This window comes from Notamacropus eugenii, chromosome 4 (assembly GCF_028372415.1).
Source record: "Notamacropus eugenii isolate mMacEug1 chromosome 4, mMacEug1.pri_v2, whole genome shotgun sequence".
In the NCBI taxonomy this organism is placed as follows: domain Eukaryota; kingdom Metazoa; phylum Chordata; class Mammalia; order Diprotodontia; family Macropodidae; genus Notamacropus; species Notamacropus eugenii.
The window spans coordinates 272532331-272547897 of NC_092875.1; the positions used below are offsets into that span (position 1 = coordinate 272532331).

Sequence of the window (15567 nt, forward strand, 5' to 3'; positions counted from 1 at the left end):
TCCCAAGAACTGCTTATCAGTTGAGATAGAAAATTGCAAACCTAGTGTCTACCTGTTTTTTTCTGAGAGAGACTTGAGTCTATTGTTTTGTCACAGTCCTTTTGAAAGATTGCTGTTGATTGACCTCCCTGGTAAGTTTAGCTGGAGTATGTGATTTGAGGACAGCTACATTTTCTTTTACTAATAGTGGAAGGAATGGTTCTTCATCTTTGATAGATTAAGAGATGCTTTGGCACTGAAAGCTTCTTCCCGGAAGGGGTAATTTACCTCTAAAGTCTGTGTGCATATTTTTTAGAAGCTCAGTTTATGTCATGGTGAGATTAGATAAAATGATTAATTCTTAATTTCCAGACCTCCATTAAGAAGTCAATATTAGCCAAATCACAGGAATAATAAATCCTAATTCAGGAAGGCTTCTTTGAATCTTATATGGGATCACAAGCTTGCAAAGGACCATAAGAAATCACACTGTCTATCCCCTACCTTCATCAGATTCATTTTTGAATTTCTAATTTGCTGAGGCTGTTTTTAGTTTCATTAGATTTGGTCTCTCAGTCTTAAATATCACTGACCTTGTGTCTGACACATGGAGAATATTATTTGTATTATCCCTCTAAGTCATTGTTGACTCTTGAGTTCTACCCTCCAACCTGTTTTGTACCTGCCTACCATAGTTGTATTGTGATTGTACTCCTCTTTCTTTCTCTCCTCCCTTTACCACCATGAAATCAACATGCCCTCTGAGATATTCATTCTGGATCAAATCCTCTGACCATCCAGGTCCCAAAGGGTGGGCTAAAGGAGAGGTCTTACTCTTCTTAATGTTGACTTTGGATGTTAGACGTTGGCTCTGTCATTCACAAACCTGTCTAAATACCTTTAGAATTCATTTATATCTCCTGCTCTTACCAGATATTGGAGGTCCATATATTTATTACTTATTGTGAGAAATGGCAGCTCTTTGTCCTGTGCCAGGACAAAAGGAATGTTACTAGACTAGCTGCCAAGGGATGCCTGTTGGAAAGTAATTTCAGCTCTGGCATTAATTATCTGCGTGACGTTTGGCAAGTGACGACCTCCCTTGGGTGAATTTTACTTGTCTATGCAATGAGAATGTTGTCATAGATGCTCTAGAGCAGGAGTTCTTAACTTGGGGTTTGTGAATTAAATAAATAGACATACACATGCACACATATGTAACTATTTCAATGCAATTGGTTTCCTTTATAATCCTATGCATTTTACTTTGTACATTTAATTTTTAAAATTTTTTTCTGAACTTAAAACTGTACATGAAAATACAACTCTATTATGTACAACTTGCTATTTCTTTTAAATATATAACATTATCATGTAAATTTCTTTTTTTGCTTCTTTTTTCCTTCACCCCTCACGCCCACATAGTGCTACCATTAGACACGTGTATGTATATGTATAACCATTCTATACATACTTCTATTTATCAGTTCTTTTTCTGGATCCAGATAGTATGTTCCTTCATAGACCCTTTGTAGTTAATCTGGATATTTATAAATAGTCAAAATGACTTAGTTACTTAAATTTGTCCTTAAAACTACAGTTGTTTAAAGACATTCAGAGAAGGAGTCTATCGGCTTCATCAGTCTGTCAACTGTGATTAATAATCAAGTCTTATTATTTTAAAGGGATCCATGATGCAGAGAAGGTTAAAAATCCCTGATTCAGAACATCCTTCTAGTTTTAGATTTTTCCTACAACTCATGCCCTTCTAGTTTACTTTGGTCAATTTCAATCTACAAAGTAAACAATATTTAGGATTTAGAGAAAGTGTGGTATGATGGAAAGAGCCCTGGCACAGAAATCAGATGAAGTCATCAAACTTTTCCAAATCATATAATGTCTCTGGGCCTCAATTTCCCCATTTGTAGAAGTGGGGATTTGTGTTAGTTATTTTGAAGGACTCTTCCAGAGCTAAAATTTTATGATTCTCTGATGGTTTGATTTTGTCTCAGTTTCATTTTCTCTCTCTGCATCTTTATACATAGGAATTTATGTCTGATTTTAGGCTGAAGATTGCTGGTCCTAAACCATGTAGATTCCATATTGCCTTGATTTTCTTATAAGTAGTAATCATCTTCCAGATGAGAACCCATTCCTATTAAATTAAATTAAATAGAGCATCTTGTAAAATTCTGAGAATTACTTGCCGAACAGAATAATTAATGCTCAGAATTCCTATTTTTAATGTTTTAACTTGCTTGAAACCATAGGAAATATTTTTTAAAATGTCACTTCAATAGAGGTAACATCATTGCAACAATTAATCATGAATTAAAATGTCTTTCAGGGCTAGAACTTTCTGGAGATCACAAAGCTGCCATCTAAGTAGACAGTTGCACAAACCTGACTGAATGTACTTTGGACACTTAGTGCATTCTAAAATCACTGGTTGATGAGTTGAAAGTAAAAGAGAACTTATATTTTTAGTTCACTTGCAAATTGAACCTACTGTTGCCAAAATGTTGATTTAGCATCTTATCTGTATGTTGATTTGTATGTGATAGTACCCTTTGCTGACCAAAATTCATCTTCTGATTAGTGCCATGCTTACAGAGAAAATCATTGATGGCATTTAGAGAATTTCACATCTTTTTCCTTTTATAATTTTGGATATATGTCTTCTTTAAAATTTTTTTTTAATTTTAGACAAACACTAAAACTTAAGTACATAATAAGAAAAGAATAAAGAAACACTATAAACTAAAATATAAAATAAAGAATAAAATAAGAAAATAAAAAATGTCATGTGCACAGCAGAACATAGAGGATTCAAAATATATCTCAATAAGTTATCATTTCAAGAAAGCCTATATATTAAATACTATGCGTTAAGTTGAAAGCTGTCCATCTTTTCTTTGCTTCCTTGTTCTCTGATGTACATTGTTCTTTTTTCCCCCTTCCTCCCCCTTATTCACCACCCCAGGGCTACAATTGAATATGGATAGATTTATATATATTATATACTATAATATTATAATTATATATACACACACATATATATACATATATACACATGCATACATATATAAACATACACCTTCCTTAAGAGATTCTTCTCCTAATCTTATTTTTATGTTTGTGCATATCTCTTTTTCCCTATTTCTCCTAACTCCTCTACTTTACTTCTACCTGCTCCCTTGCCCTCCTATTACTTAACCTACCCCCATTCCATTCCTCTATCTTTTTAAGTACACACCCCTTTGACCTATTCTGTCCTCCTCCCTTCTAAAGCTCCCTCCCATTCCACTAAATCTAAACACTCTTCTATACCCCACTTTTAACCTATTCCCTTACCCTCCCCTCTAAAGATCCCTCCTTTATCCTCTTACCCCTCTCTATCCCCTTAGAGTTTTATTTCTCTTTTAAATTTAGAAGACTTTTATATTCTTCTAGATGTATATGTATTTTCCCCTCTTAAATCCATTCCTGATGAAAGTAGGTTTCCAGAACTAACAGCTCCTCTCCCCCAACGAATTCCTCTGTATTGGTTCTTCTTCTTGCACCTCATTTGTATAGGATAATTACTCTTTTAGCTGTTGTTGAGTGATTTTACTTTTTAAAGTCATCATACTCAGGTCTACCCCAATCTTTCTTATAAGCAACCTGATCACTAGTAACAATCTCAGACATAAGTTTTACATTTTCCATACGTAAAAGGTAAACATTCATTTGATCCTTATTGAGTACATTGTAATTGGTCATTAGTATAAATCTTATATTTTTCTCTTGTCTTTTGTATGTCAAATCTATTGAGTTCAAGGTTGCTTTTTTTTAAGAGTCCTCAAAGTCTGACAGTTGATCAAATTTTTTTCCATTCAAAATCATGCTTAGTTTTGTGAGGTATGATTTTTTTTCAGTCAAGGGCCCAGTTCTTTTGCTCTTCAATATATAGTTTCAAGAATTGTGATTTTTTAGGGTTGCCAATGCTAGGACTTGTGTAATTCTAATTGTGGTACCATCATATGTAATATTTTTTCTTGTTGTTCATAATGTTTTGTCCTTGATTTGAGGGTTTTGGAAGGTAACTTTAATATTCCTGTGAGTATTCTTGGTAGGATATCTTTCAGGTGGTGATCAGTGCATTTTTTTTTCTATTTCTACTTTCCCCTCTTATTCTAATGCTTCAGGACAATTTTCTTTAATTGTTTCTTGCATTATTGTATCAGGATTCTTTTTTTTAAAATCAGAACTTTCAGGTAGTCCAGTTATTCTTATGTTTTCTCTTCTTGATTTGTTCTCTAGTTGGAATGTGTTTCTTCCTCCTCCCATCCTGCAACATGTAAGGTGAACATTGCAGATTGACAATTAGTTTGACTTACTAGGTAAATTGACTGATCAATAATTTAAGAATGATAGCACCCTGAGCACAGAAAGCTCCATGAGCCAAGTGCTACTTATAGCTTGGACTGTCACATTAGTATTGATGAGAATTATGGGAATTTTCCTTCCTCAGTTTTTATTCATTTAAGCCTTTTCTTCTTTCACGTAAAATGGGTAGAGACATAGCCCCAACTATTAGAAAACAAAAAACAGCTATATTTTAAAATCAAATCTTAACACTCTATATAATTAAAATTCTGTAAAATTAAGACAGCCAACTGAAGAAAGTAAAATGGAAATTATTTCCATTAAATATATTTGAAACCTTTTTAACTTGTATAGCACAGGAGTGTTCCTGATCACCCAAGGCTTTCTCTCTCCCTTGACCAGAGCTGACTCACCCCAGCTTGCATAGTTTGGCCGGTTCAGGTATCCATGGCTTCTACCATGTGGCTACTACTTCTTATTCTCTTTCAGGTTTCTAGAGGGTATCTGTGGTGTGGGAGGATACATTCTTAAGACTCACCACTATTGCTCATGAGTCCCATCATTGTGTTTCCCGTTTATACAAAATTAATCACCATGACATCACTAACGCTTGCACATAAAATATTTACTAAAGAAAAAGGGGAAATCAATAATAATTGCAATATTTATTTAATAGAATGCAGAAGCAAGAATATATAAAATTTTTATGCAGCAGGAGTTAAAAGCAAAAATGACCAAAGCATCGCAATTTATACATAAACCTGCCTCACACTCTTACAAATGCTGAGAATCCTCACATACTTATAGAAACCTAGCAGGGAGGCACATGAGTGAGGAAACCCATGTGCCTGTGAAACTCACAAGTCTGGACTTGTGTTTTATTTCCTTCAGGGACAATTTACATCATGAAGCTGCTGCTTTGCTAGAGCTTTTCTAGTTCTCACAGCCTTCCTATTGAGAAAAGCGATGCCTCTTCTGCTCTTTATGCAATGAAGCAGGAGCAAGCTCTTTTAACTATTAGCCACCCTTTGCCAGGCCTAGAGGCCTGAGGGCTACCCGAGTCTTACCTTACCTGTCCCAGGTCTTCGGTTGGCCAAACCGGATAAACGTATGAGAGAAGAGACTTTCCGGAGTTGAACAAGGGTTAGGCTTTATTCAGGGTCCTGGTTACATGTGCAGGGAGAACTCTTCCTTAGGAGGGAGAGAGAAGTCTCCCAAGGAGGCAAAGATCTTACAGTAAGAGATTGGAAGCAGAAGTGGAAGTGGGGAGAGAGGGGGAAGGGAGAGCGAAGAGAGGAAAAGGGAGGAGAGGCCTTCTGTCTGTCAGGGCCCCTCCCGCGCTAAGAGCGCCTTCAGGCTTTCCTGACCCTAATTAAGCTCTCCGGCCGCGTAGTTTGCACCTGAATACCGTGCCTGTTAGATAACAATAGGTGTGCCCAGATCCGGGTCAGTCTCGAGGGCGGGGATGCTCCTCCCATCACATTTCTCACGGGAAGAAGCGGAAATACACGAGATAGCTCGGTCTCACTCCTCGATTCCCTGCTGTTTTCTGGGGGGCCTCATGAGAACTCTAAGATTTAGAAGTTCCCACCTTTACCCGCCCGAGACTGTCCACATGGAATTGAGCTTCCACCCCCAACAACCCTTAACAGTTTTCTGGGGGGAGAAAAAAAACTCTTTAGCTAAAAAAAATATCAGCATTGTACTTATTCAGTGACAAGCAATTCTTTCTCCGCCTCTCTCTCCTCCTCCTCCTCTTTCTCCTCTCTCCCTGTCTAACAATTCTCTTAAGGTGGTGAACTGCAAAGTTCCTCAAGTTGGATGCTTAGGCAATTCAGAAAAGTCTAGGCAGTTCTTCATTTACCAGAATTCTGCTTTTTCCCATCAACCTCTAGCAAAGTAAAGCCTAATAAACATAGTTCACAGCAAAACACATGTTTTTCTTTTATTAAACCATAAACAGTAGTAGAGGGCAACCATGCATTCTTGAAACAATATACCCCTTCAATCAGCATGAAAATGTAGTCCTGGGTTTCTTATACTTTCTCCACTCATGACCTCTTTTGGAACCACTTTTCTCATTTTGGTGGCATTGTTAGTATTGAGTGACCTGAGGGCATGCACAGTACAAAGTGCACATGCTTTGTGTTCAGAACAAAGGCTGCAGTGAAGTTGCAATCCAACAGAGGAATGGCTGCCAGAAATCCCTTGTATTTATTACGTTTGATTTTTAACTAAATTATGGTCATTATGTGTTCAGAAACCACTTACTGTTGCTTTTGTGACTATATATGAGATCGTGACCCACAGTTTAAAGAGCACTGATCTGATCCATCAGCAAGGCAATGCCTCTCTTCCATCCAGCATAAAAGTTGCTAATGAATCAGTTATCTCAGATGGAAATCTTCTGTTTCCTGCTTCTTGTGTGCTGAACTTATCCCCCTGTTTCTTCTGCTCTCTTTTTCTACCTATAACATCTTCTGGTGCCTCAAATCAATCGCTTGATCTTTAGTCACTCCTGAGGTTAAACTTAAGACATCTACTTGTTAGTTATGACCTCCACTCTTCTTATAGAATCTCACCATAGCCCCTAAATAGTTATTTGACTTATAATAACATGGTCAGTTGTAACCTTTGCAACTCTAAAAGTCACCTACAAAGTTGTTGATGGACCATAACACTCTAGCCATTGCTCTCTCTGTTACTGTTATACCTTCAGGTCCTCTCAGTATATCATCTGAGACTCAGTTCTGTATCTGGGCCTCAGAACAGTCTGTATACCTCTTCAACATTTAATCCGAGACTGCATTTATTCACAGTTGGATTTTTAACAATTTTCCTTACACAAATCTTTTTTTTCGGTTCTTTTCAGCAGCCAAAATGCTCACATATATCTTACACTCATGCTTCAGCACTTCCAAAGATCCAGGATTTCATTGGTGTGGGAAAGGGAAAGGGGAAAAAAGCATTTATATAACATCCACTATGTGCCAGGCCCTTGCTTGGTACTTTTAATAAATATCTCATTTGATCCTCTTAATAACCCTGGGATGTAGGTGCTATTTTTATTCCTATATAACAGTTGCAGAAACTGAGGCAAGTAGAGATTAAAAAACTTGCCTAGAGTCCCACAGCTAGTAAATGCCTGAACCTGGATTTGAACTCAAGTCTTTCTGATTCTAAGCTGTATCCACTGAACCACTAGCTGCCACTGATACAGATTGAAATTCCTCCAAGGCTTAGTGGACAGTTTTGTTAATTTCTGTGGCCAAGTGACATTGTCTTGCCTAATAGATAACTTTCTGAAGATGAGCTTCTCTGATTTTAGCTAGGCTCATCCTTGGTTGACAGACAGTGTTAGCAGATAAGGAAACCTTTGTTTCAACACATGGGGAGATTCAACATTTTGTTACTACATTTTTAAACTTAGAAATTCAGTTTAATGAATCTTTACCTTTGTATAGAAATCATCTATATTATACTCTTTATTGAATAATGTAATGTCTTTTGGCATAAGGTTAGTTAACACTCTCCCTGAATTAATGAAATGAAGCAGTTCTATGAGAATTAGGAGGATGAAAATTTGGTAGAAATGAAAAAGTAGTTGGATTCCTTTTACCATAGACCAAAGAAATATAAGATAATAATTTATATGGTTTTCATTTAGCCTTTGCAAATATTCTTCCTTAGTATTCTGTGACTTGATGGCTTATTTTGACTTCATTCTTCTTGCTCTGAACTTTCTGTTTCTTTTGATGATGTCTCTTTCTTTCCCTTTCCCTAAATATGGACATTTGCCAGGATTCTCTCTTAAATTCCCTCTTCTCTCTACATAATGCATTAACCCAAATGAACTACTTATATTTTTTCTGAAAATGTTTTATTCTTTCCTGACTCTTTGTTTCTGATTATGAAGTCCCCTAGACTTGGAATGCCCTTACTTTACATTTTTTCCATTTCAAGGTTCAGTTCAAAAGTCAGATCCTCACAGAATCACAAATGTGAAAGAAGCCTCAATAGCCAGTAAGTACAACCCAAGTCCAAAAGAAGAATCTCTTCTATACCATTCCTGATACATGGCAATTCAACCTTTACTATTGAGTTCCAGCATTTCAGAAAAACCTGGAAAGACTTACATGAACTGATGCAAAGTAAAGTGAGCAGAACCAGAACAATTTACACAATAACAAACAGTATTTTTGCTAAAGATACTCAATATAAAGATAATCGATAATATAGAGATAATCAACTGTGAAATATTTAATAACTCTGATCAATACAATGATCCACCAGAACTCCAGAGGACTTATGGTGAAAAATACTATCCACCTTCAGATATAGAACTGATGGATTCAGATTAAAGCATATTTTTCCCCTTTAGTTTCTTCTCCCTCCCCACCAAAAAACATTGCTAATGCAGAAATAAGTTTTGCATGATGTCATATGTAAAATGGACACCATATATCTTGTTTTCTTAATGAGTGGAGGAGGCAGAGCTGATTTGTAACTGAAATTAAATAAATAAAAATTAAATTCAAAAAAATTAAAAATTTTAAAATAAAATAAAATTTATTAAAATACAATAAAATAATTAAAATAATTTAATTTATATAAATAAATAAAATTAAATTAAAAATTAAAAAATTAAGTTAAAAGAAGACCTCCAGTAATGGGAGCTCTTTTTTTGAAACAGCTTGTTACATGAAACCTAAACCACTCTCTTTGCAGCTTCCATTCATTCCTTATAGTTCTGTCTCCTGAGGATAAGCAGTGGTATCCTTTCACATGCATGTAGACAGTTATCATATCATTGATCTGCCCTTCCCCCATTCTTTTCTTGTTCAGGCTAAATGTGCCCAGGTCTTGTGGCTAGTCCTCATATGGCATGACCTGGAGGCCTTTCACCACATTGGTTGCCTTCCTCAGGATACTCCCGAGTTTATCAATGTCCTTCCTAAAATGTGGTGCCCAGAACAGAACACAATACTCCAGATGTGATCTGGTCAGGGCCAAGAACAGTGAGACTATCACCTCTTTATTCCTGAAAGCTATGCCTCCATGAATCATTTTCTAGTTAACCTAGACGGAAGTCTTCTTTTCCTGCTCTGAACTTTCATGTCATGTTGTTGTACCACTCTATGGTACTTGAACATAATACAAGGTCTTTTATATAAATTTTTTATATTTCCTTCTAGAATAGATTATAAAGTTTCTTGAAGTTAAGAGAGACCAAGCCCTCATTTATCTTCAGACCCCCATAGCTCCAAACATAATGGGACATATTAAGTTCTTAATAAATATTTGTTGAATAGATAAATGAATAAATACATATCTCTGACCATGTGCTTGATTTTAGATACCAGGTCTAAAAACATGTCTTTGGAGGTGGAGTATATTGGGAGAATCATTACCTTGATTTTATTTTAAGTCTGATTATTTAATATAGAAACTACAAATATTACTACCTCTTCTTCTTCTTCTGGGCATATTTGTTTTCTTTTTTCTACTCTAGTTGATGTTGGTTATCACATTTTTCTTTTCAGAATTTTATGAACAAATGCTGGGAGGGAATAGCTTGATAAGAATTCATAGAGGTCAATGAAATAGTACATTAGTTAAATGCTTCAAAAAATCTTATCAGCAACAGCATATTAAAAAGAGGCATATTTTAGAACACTTTTCTTGGACAGGATGTAAACAGATTTGGAACAGTTGGAAAGTTTAACTTAGATCCAGGTTTATAATGTGATAATTTCCTTTGAGATTTGATAATATTTCTCCAGTTTTATACCTTAGGGAACACTTATAATTCCTTTAAAATATTAAATTCAGCAAGCATTTATTAAGCATGTAATAGTTGCAAGGTACTGTATTGGTAAGTGATTATGGAGTCTTGAATTTAATGATGTGTGTAAATAGTTATTATCTATTAATAGCTTAAAACTCTACTAAGACTTGTGGAACAAGTATAACACTATACATCACCTACTAAATGTAAAGCTATTTTCTAGGTGCTGGGTTTGATATGGACATAAATGTCTCAGACTCTGTCCCCCAAGGAGCTTTTGACCCAATAAAGGAGATAAGAGAAGTACAAAAAGAGAGATGTAAACAAAAGCACAGAAGGTTTAGGGAGAATGTGAAATATTTTCAGTTGGAGGAGTCTTCATGAAGAATCATCATTGGTGGGTTAGATGGAGAAGAATGGAGAGGATCACTCAGGTGGAATGAATGATTGAAGCAAAGTCAAAAAGAGAAGAAACTTTGATCTGAGACCTAGCAACAGAACTATCTGTTTATAATGATGGATTTTCTCTTCTTTTCTTCTTTTTTTCTGTTGCTTTCTTTGTTCTTTCCTTTCTCTCTTCCTTTTCCTTCCTTCCTTCCTTCCTTCCTTCCTTCCTTCCTTCCTTCCTTCCTTCCTTCCTTCCTTCCTTCCTTCCTTCCTTCCTTCCTTCTTTCCTTCCTTCCTTCCTTCCTTGTTGGGAATGAGACTGGGAAAAAAATGCTAGCTTTCATTGCCAGATTGAGGAGCTCAGACTCGATTCAATAAACAGTATTCATAGGGATAACAATAAGGACTAAACCTGTGATTTCATTGCAATAGAGAATTCCTGGATAGGGAAACTCTACCACTGCAAATTTGCATTTCTCTGCAGCTTATAGTCTTAGAGAGTTGACTAGAGTATTAAAAGGTTCAATGACTCGCTCAGATCTTCATGGAGAGTATGCTATCAGAGATGGGACTTGAACCTATATCTTAGCTTTGAGGTCAGCTCTCTACCACAGAAGGGCTCTCATAAGTGAATTAGTCCAATCTACTCTTTTAAAGATGGGGAGACTGAGACCCAGGGACTTTAAATCATTTGCTCAAGATCATCCAGATAGTAATTGTTGGAGACAAGATTTGAATCCACGTCTTCTGACTCAATATCTTTGCCATTGTATCATGAATTTTTACCATTATCATAGTTAACGATGGCAGCTCCATTCAGAATGGGTTGGAAAGAGAATTGGAGGGAGTTATTGTCTTAAATGTGTGAAATTGGTTGGGTGCTTTGTGAAGAAACTTTATACGGATTAAGGCAGCTGGATGACATAGTGGACAGAGAATTGTTGTCAGGAGTTCAAATCTTTTTTTTAAAATTAATTAATTAATTAAATTTATATTTTATTTGTTTTTATTTAACTTTTAACATTCATTTTCACAAAATTTTCGGTTCCAAATTTTCTCCCCTTATGTCCTCTCCCCCCACTCCAAAACACCGAGCCTTCTAATTGCCCCTGTGTGCCAATCTGCACTCTCTTCTATCATCCCTCTCTGCCCTTGTCTCCATCCTATACCCCTTTACCTGTATTTCTTATTTCCTAGTGGCAAGAACAGTACTTGACAGTTGTTCCTAAAACTTTGAGTTCCAACTTCTCTTCCTCCCTCCCTCCCCACCCCTTCCCTTTGGAAGGCAAGCAATTCAACATAGGCTAAATCTGTGTAGTTTTGCAAATGACTTCCATAATAGTAGTGTTGTGTAAGAACTAATTATATTTCCCTCCATCCTATCCTGTCCCCCATTACTTCTGTTCTCTCTTTTGATCCTGTCCCTCCCCATGAGTGTTGACCTCAAATTGCTCCCTCCTCCCCATGCCCTCCCTTCCATCATCCCCCCAACCCTGCTTACCCCCTTATCCCCCACTTTCCTGTATTATAAGATAGGTTTTCATCCCAAAATGAGTGTGCATTTTATTCCTTCCTTTAGTGGAATGTGATGAGAGTAAACCTCATGTTTTTCTCTCACCCAGGAGTTCAAATCTAACCTCAGACACTTACTAGCTGTGTGACCCTGGGTAAGTCACTTAGCCCTGTTTGCTCTAGTTCTTCATCTCTAAAATTAACTGAAGAAGGAAATGGCAAACTATTCCAGTAACTTTGCCAAGAAAACCCCAAATGGGGTCACAAACAGTTGGATATGACAGAAATGACTGAACGATAAATTATACAGATTTAGCTGGTGATATGGGAGCCACAAAACAATTTAAATGCTTATCAGTTGGTATACAGCTGGATACTTAAAACTCCTTTTTGGTAGCATGTAACTGATCCAGGAAAAGGCACTCACCCTGAATATACATTGTCATCTGAGCATTAGAAAAGGAGTATTTTCTGTCTTTTTTCAGAGAACATAGGAATAGGTGGAAAATTTCACTCTTCTTTTTATTTCTTAGAAGCTCCATATGATATGAAGCATATGGGAAGTGAAGAATTTATGGCATGACTTGAACATTATTGGAGTTAGAGTAATAAGGTCCTTAGAGACCAATCACTTTACCCATGAAGAAGCAGGCCCAGAGAGAAAAAGTGACTTTGCCCAGGTGTGTTAAGCAGCAGTTATGATTCACGGATTGATTCTCTGATGATTCTAAATCTGCTTTTCTCCATTAAAATTCAGTGGTTCTTCCACTATACTAAAATATTGAGGAAAGTAGGAATGTTTGCTGTTCTTCCCCACTAACCATAATCTACTTTAAATTTTTTGTTTCTTGCTTTGTCCATGCAGGCTTTACTCCTTGACTGCTTTGAAATCAACATCTGTATACCCATCTAAGCTTGGAGATATGGTAGGTATATTTTGCTCTCACAGACATTCAACATTATGTCATAAGTCTTAAGCCCTGGTATTTTTCAATAGACTGTAGGAGGAAATGTGGACTTCATATATATATACATACATAATGATTATTGGAATTCTAGCTAGGCATTTTCATGATAAGATTAGCAAAATTAAAATCTGCTTCATAATAGCTAAATTGCATAACTTATGAGTCATTTGCATAATAGAATGAAATGGCAAGTTTATAGGATATTTGATTGTAACCACTTCTCTAAAAAAAAAAAAAATCAATTCTTTTTAAGACCTCATCTTAAGCAGAAAAAGGGTAAATATTTGTAATACATTCAGACAGAAATATTTTCCTTGTTTTTTAATGAATGGTTGTCATATGGTTTTCAGTGTAATTAGTAATTAAGAACTGTACCTTACCTCTGATGAAAAGCAATATGGAATAGTGAGACCATTACATTTGTTGTTAGAGCTCTTTAATTCACATCCTGGCTCTTGGGCAAGCTGCTTAATCTGGCTGAATTTCACTTTAACTATCTGGAAAGTAAAGGTGCTGAACTAATTAAAGCACTGAACCTGGGGGCCAATGAACATGTTTTTAAAAATATCTTTATGACTATATTTCTTTTTTGAATAAATTTTACTTTTTTAAGAAACAGTAAATTGATTTTTTTTCCTACCCATTCCTATCTCATTGGAGGAAAGAAAAAGAAAGTTCTTATAACAAATATACATAGTTAAGCAAAACAAATTTCCTCACTGTATCTAAAAATCCATCTCTCATTCTTTACTTTTAGTCTATCACCTCTTTGTCAGGGTATGGATAGAATGCTACATTACAGGTCCTCTGGAATCATGGATGGTCATTACATCATTTAGAGTTTTTATCACTTTTGAAGTTATTTATTTTTGGAGTGTTGTTGGCATTGTGTAAATTATTCTTCCAGTTCTGTTAATTTCATTTCTCATCATTTCATACAAGTGTTAAAAATTGTTTGGTTTTAAAATATTTATATTGTAGTATAAGATTGTTTCTTTGGTTGTTTTCACTTCACTTAACATCAATTCATTAAATTCTTTCCATATCTCTTCAAAATCTTTTCCCTCATTTCTTATAGCATAATAATATTCCATCGCATTGATATGCCATAATGTGCTCAGCCATTCCTCAAGTGGTAAACATTGCCTTAATTTCCAATTTTTTTTTTGTTTTTGCTTCCAGAAGCTGCTGGTAGATAGAACGCTGGCACCTGGAGTCTGGAAAACATGAATTCAAATCTTGCCTCAGATACTTATTATTAGCTCTGTTACCCTGGGCAAGTCATCTAACCTTTATCTGCCTCAGTTTCCTCAACCATAAAATGCAGATAATAATAGTACCTACCTCAAAGGATTGTTGTGAGGATCAAATGTGATAATATTTGTCAAAAATACTCAGCACAGTGCCTGACTACTAGTAGATACTTAATAAATGCTTATCTCTTTCCTTTTACTATAAATATTTTTTATGCATAGTTTCTTTTTTTCATTCTTTGATTTCTTTGGGGTAAAGGTCTAGCAGTAGTACAGCTAGGTCAAAGAATATGTTTTCTATGTATTTCAATATAATGAATTTCCTTTTTTGATCTTATGCATGTTATTTTATGCATTTAAAAACAGTATTTAAAGAAAAGGTCCATAGACTTCATCAGACTGCCAAAGGGGTCCACAAAACAAAGGTTAAAATGTATTTCAACTTTATGACTTGCTGACTTTTAAATGTTAATCTCTAGGCAGAGTGGGTTCCCCTTTTCCCCCACCTTGGAAGACTCACCTGTAGGCTTATTCTGTCTATATCCATCTTGAAAATAGCTTCAATACATTCTTATCAATCCCCTAGTATGCGTAGAACACTTGCTACACTTGAGGGAGAGATAGAGATGAAATATAACCTAAAGTCTCCCTTTAATGAGTATGGCATTTTGAGAATCATGGACCTTTAAGAGTTATGGGAGACCTTAGAACTCAGTCTAATTTGCATATATTCTAAATGAGAAAATTGAGGCGCAATGAGCTAGGAAGTAACAGAATTGGGACCTTTGACTCCAAATCAAGCATTCTTTCCACTACATTTATATATGTGCCTGGAGATATAAATAAAATAAATACAAATCAGGGTGGTGGAAGAGATGATTAGTCAAAATCATCAAAAAATTAGTCAAATCAGTCAAAAGGAAAAATAAATTCTCCTCCCCTCCCCTGATAAAACCCTAAGACAACAAAAGCCCACACTATGAAAACCTTGGGTTTTTTTTTTCATATCTGACTCTTTGTGACCCCATCTGGGGTTTTGTTGGCAAAAATATTGGAATAGTTTGCCATTTCTTTCTCCAGCTCATTTTATAGATTAGGAAACTGAGACAAATGGGGTTAAATAACTTGCCGAGGATCATGCTGCTAGTAAGTATCTGAAGACAAGTTTGAATTCAGGAAGATGAGTCTTCCTGACTCCAGGACTAGCACTCTAATTACTGCACTACCTAGTTTCCCACCATGACAGTCTATGTTTCACTAAAATGTTCCTGAGCCCTGTTCAAAGACCAGTGTGTTTTAAGTCACGTCTTTT

At 35.8% G+C, this 15567-nt stretch overlaps 1 protein-coding gene across 5 annotated transcripts in view; it reads left to right on the top strand.

The window, feature by feature from the left end:
* The window catches only part of LOC140501243 (lipoxygenase homology domain-containing protein 1-like), a 680545-nt gene that overhangs the window by 49264 nt on the left and 615714 nt on the right, over positions 1–15567 (top strand). For 3 of the 5 annotated variants that reach the window (XM_072604606.1, XM_072604605.1, XM_072604607.1), the window contains exons 2-3: positions 12568–12714; positions 12900–12960. The exons of 1 other annotated variant lie outside the window; for it this stretch is intronic. In XM_072604606.1, coding sequence (XP_072460707.1) covers positions 12674–12714; positions 12900–12960 — 102 coding nt within the window. In that variant the 5' untranslated portion in view covers positions 12568–12673. The remainder of the gene's footprint in view (positions 1–12567; positions 12715–12899; positions 12961–15567) is intronic. One more of the 5 variants, XM_072604608.1, reaches the window with a different exon arrangement.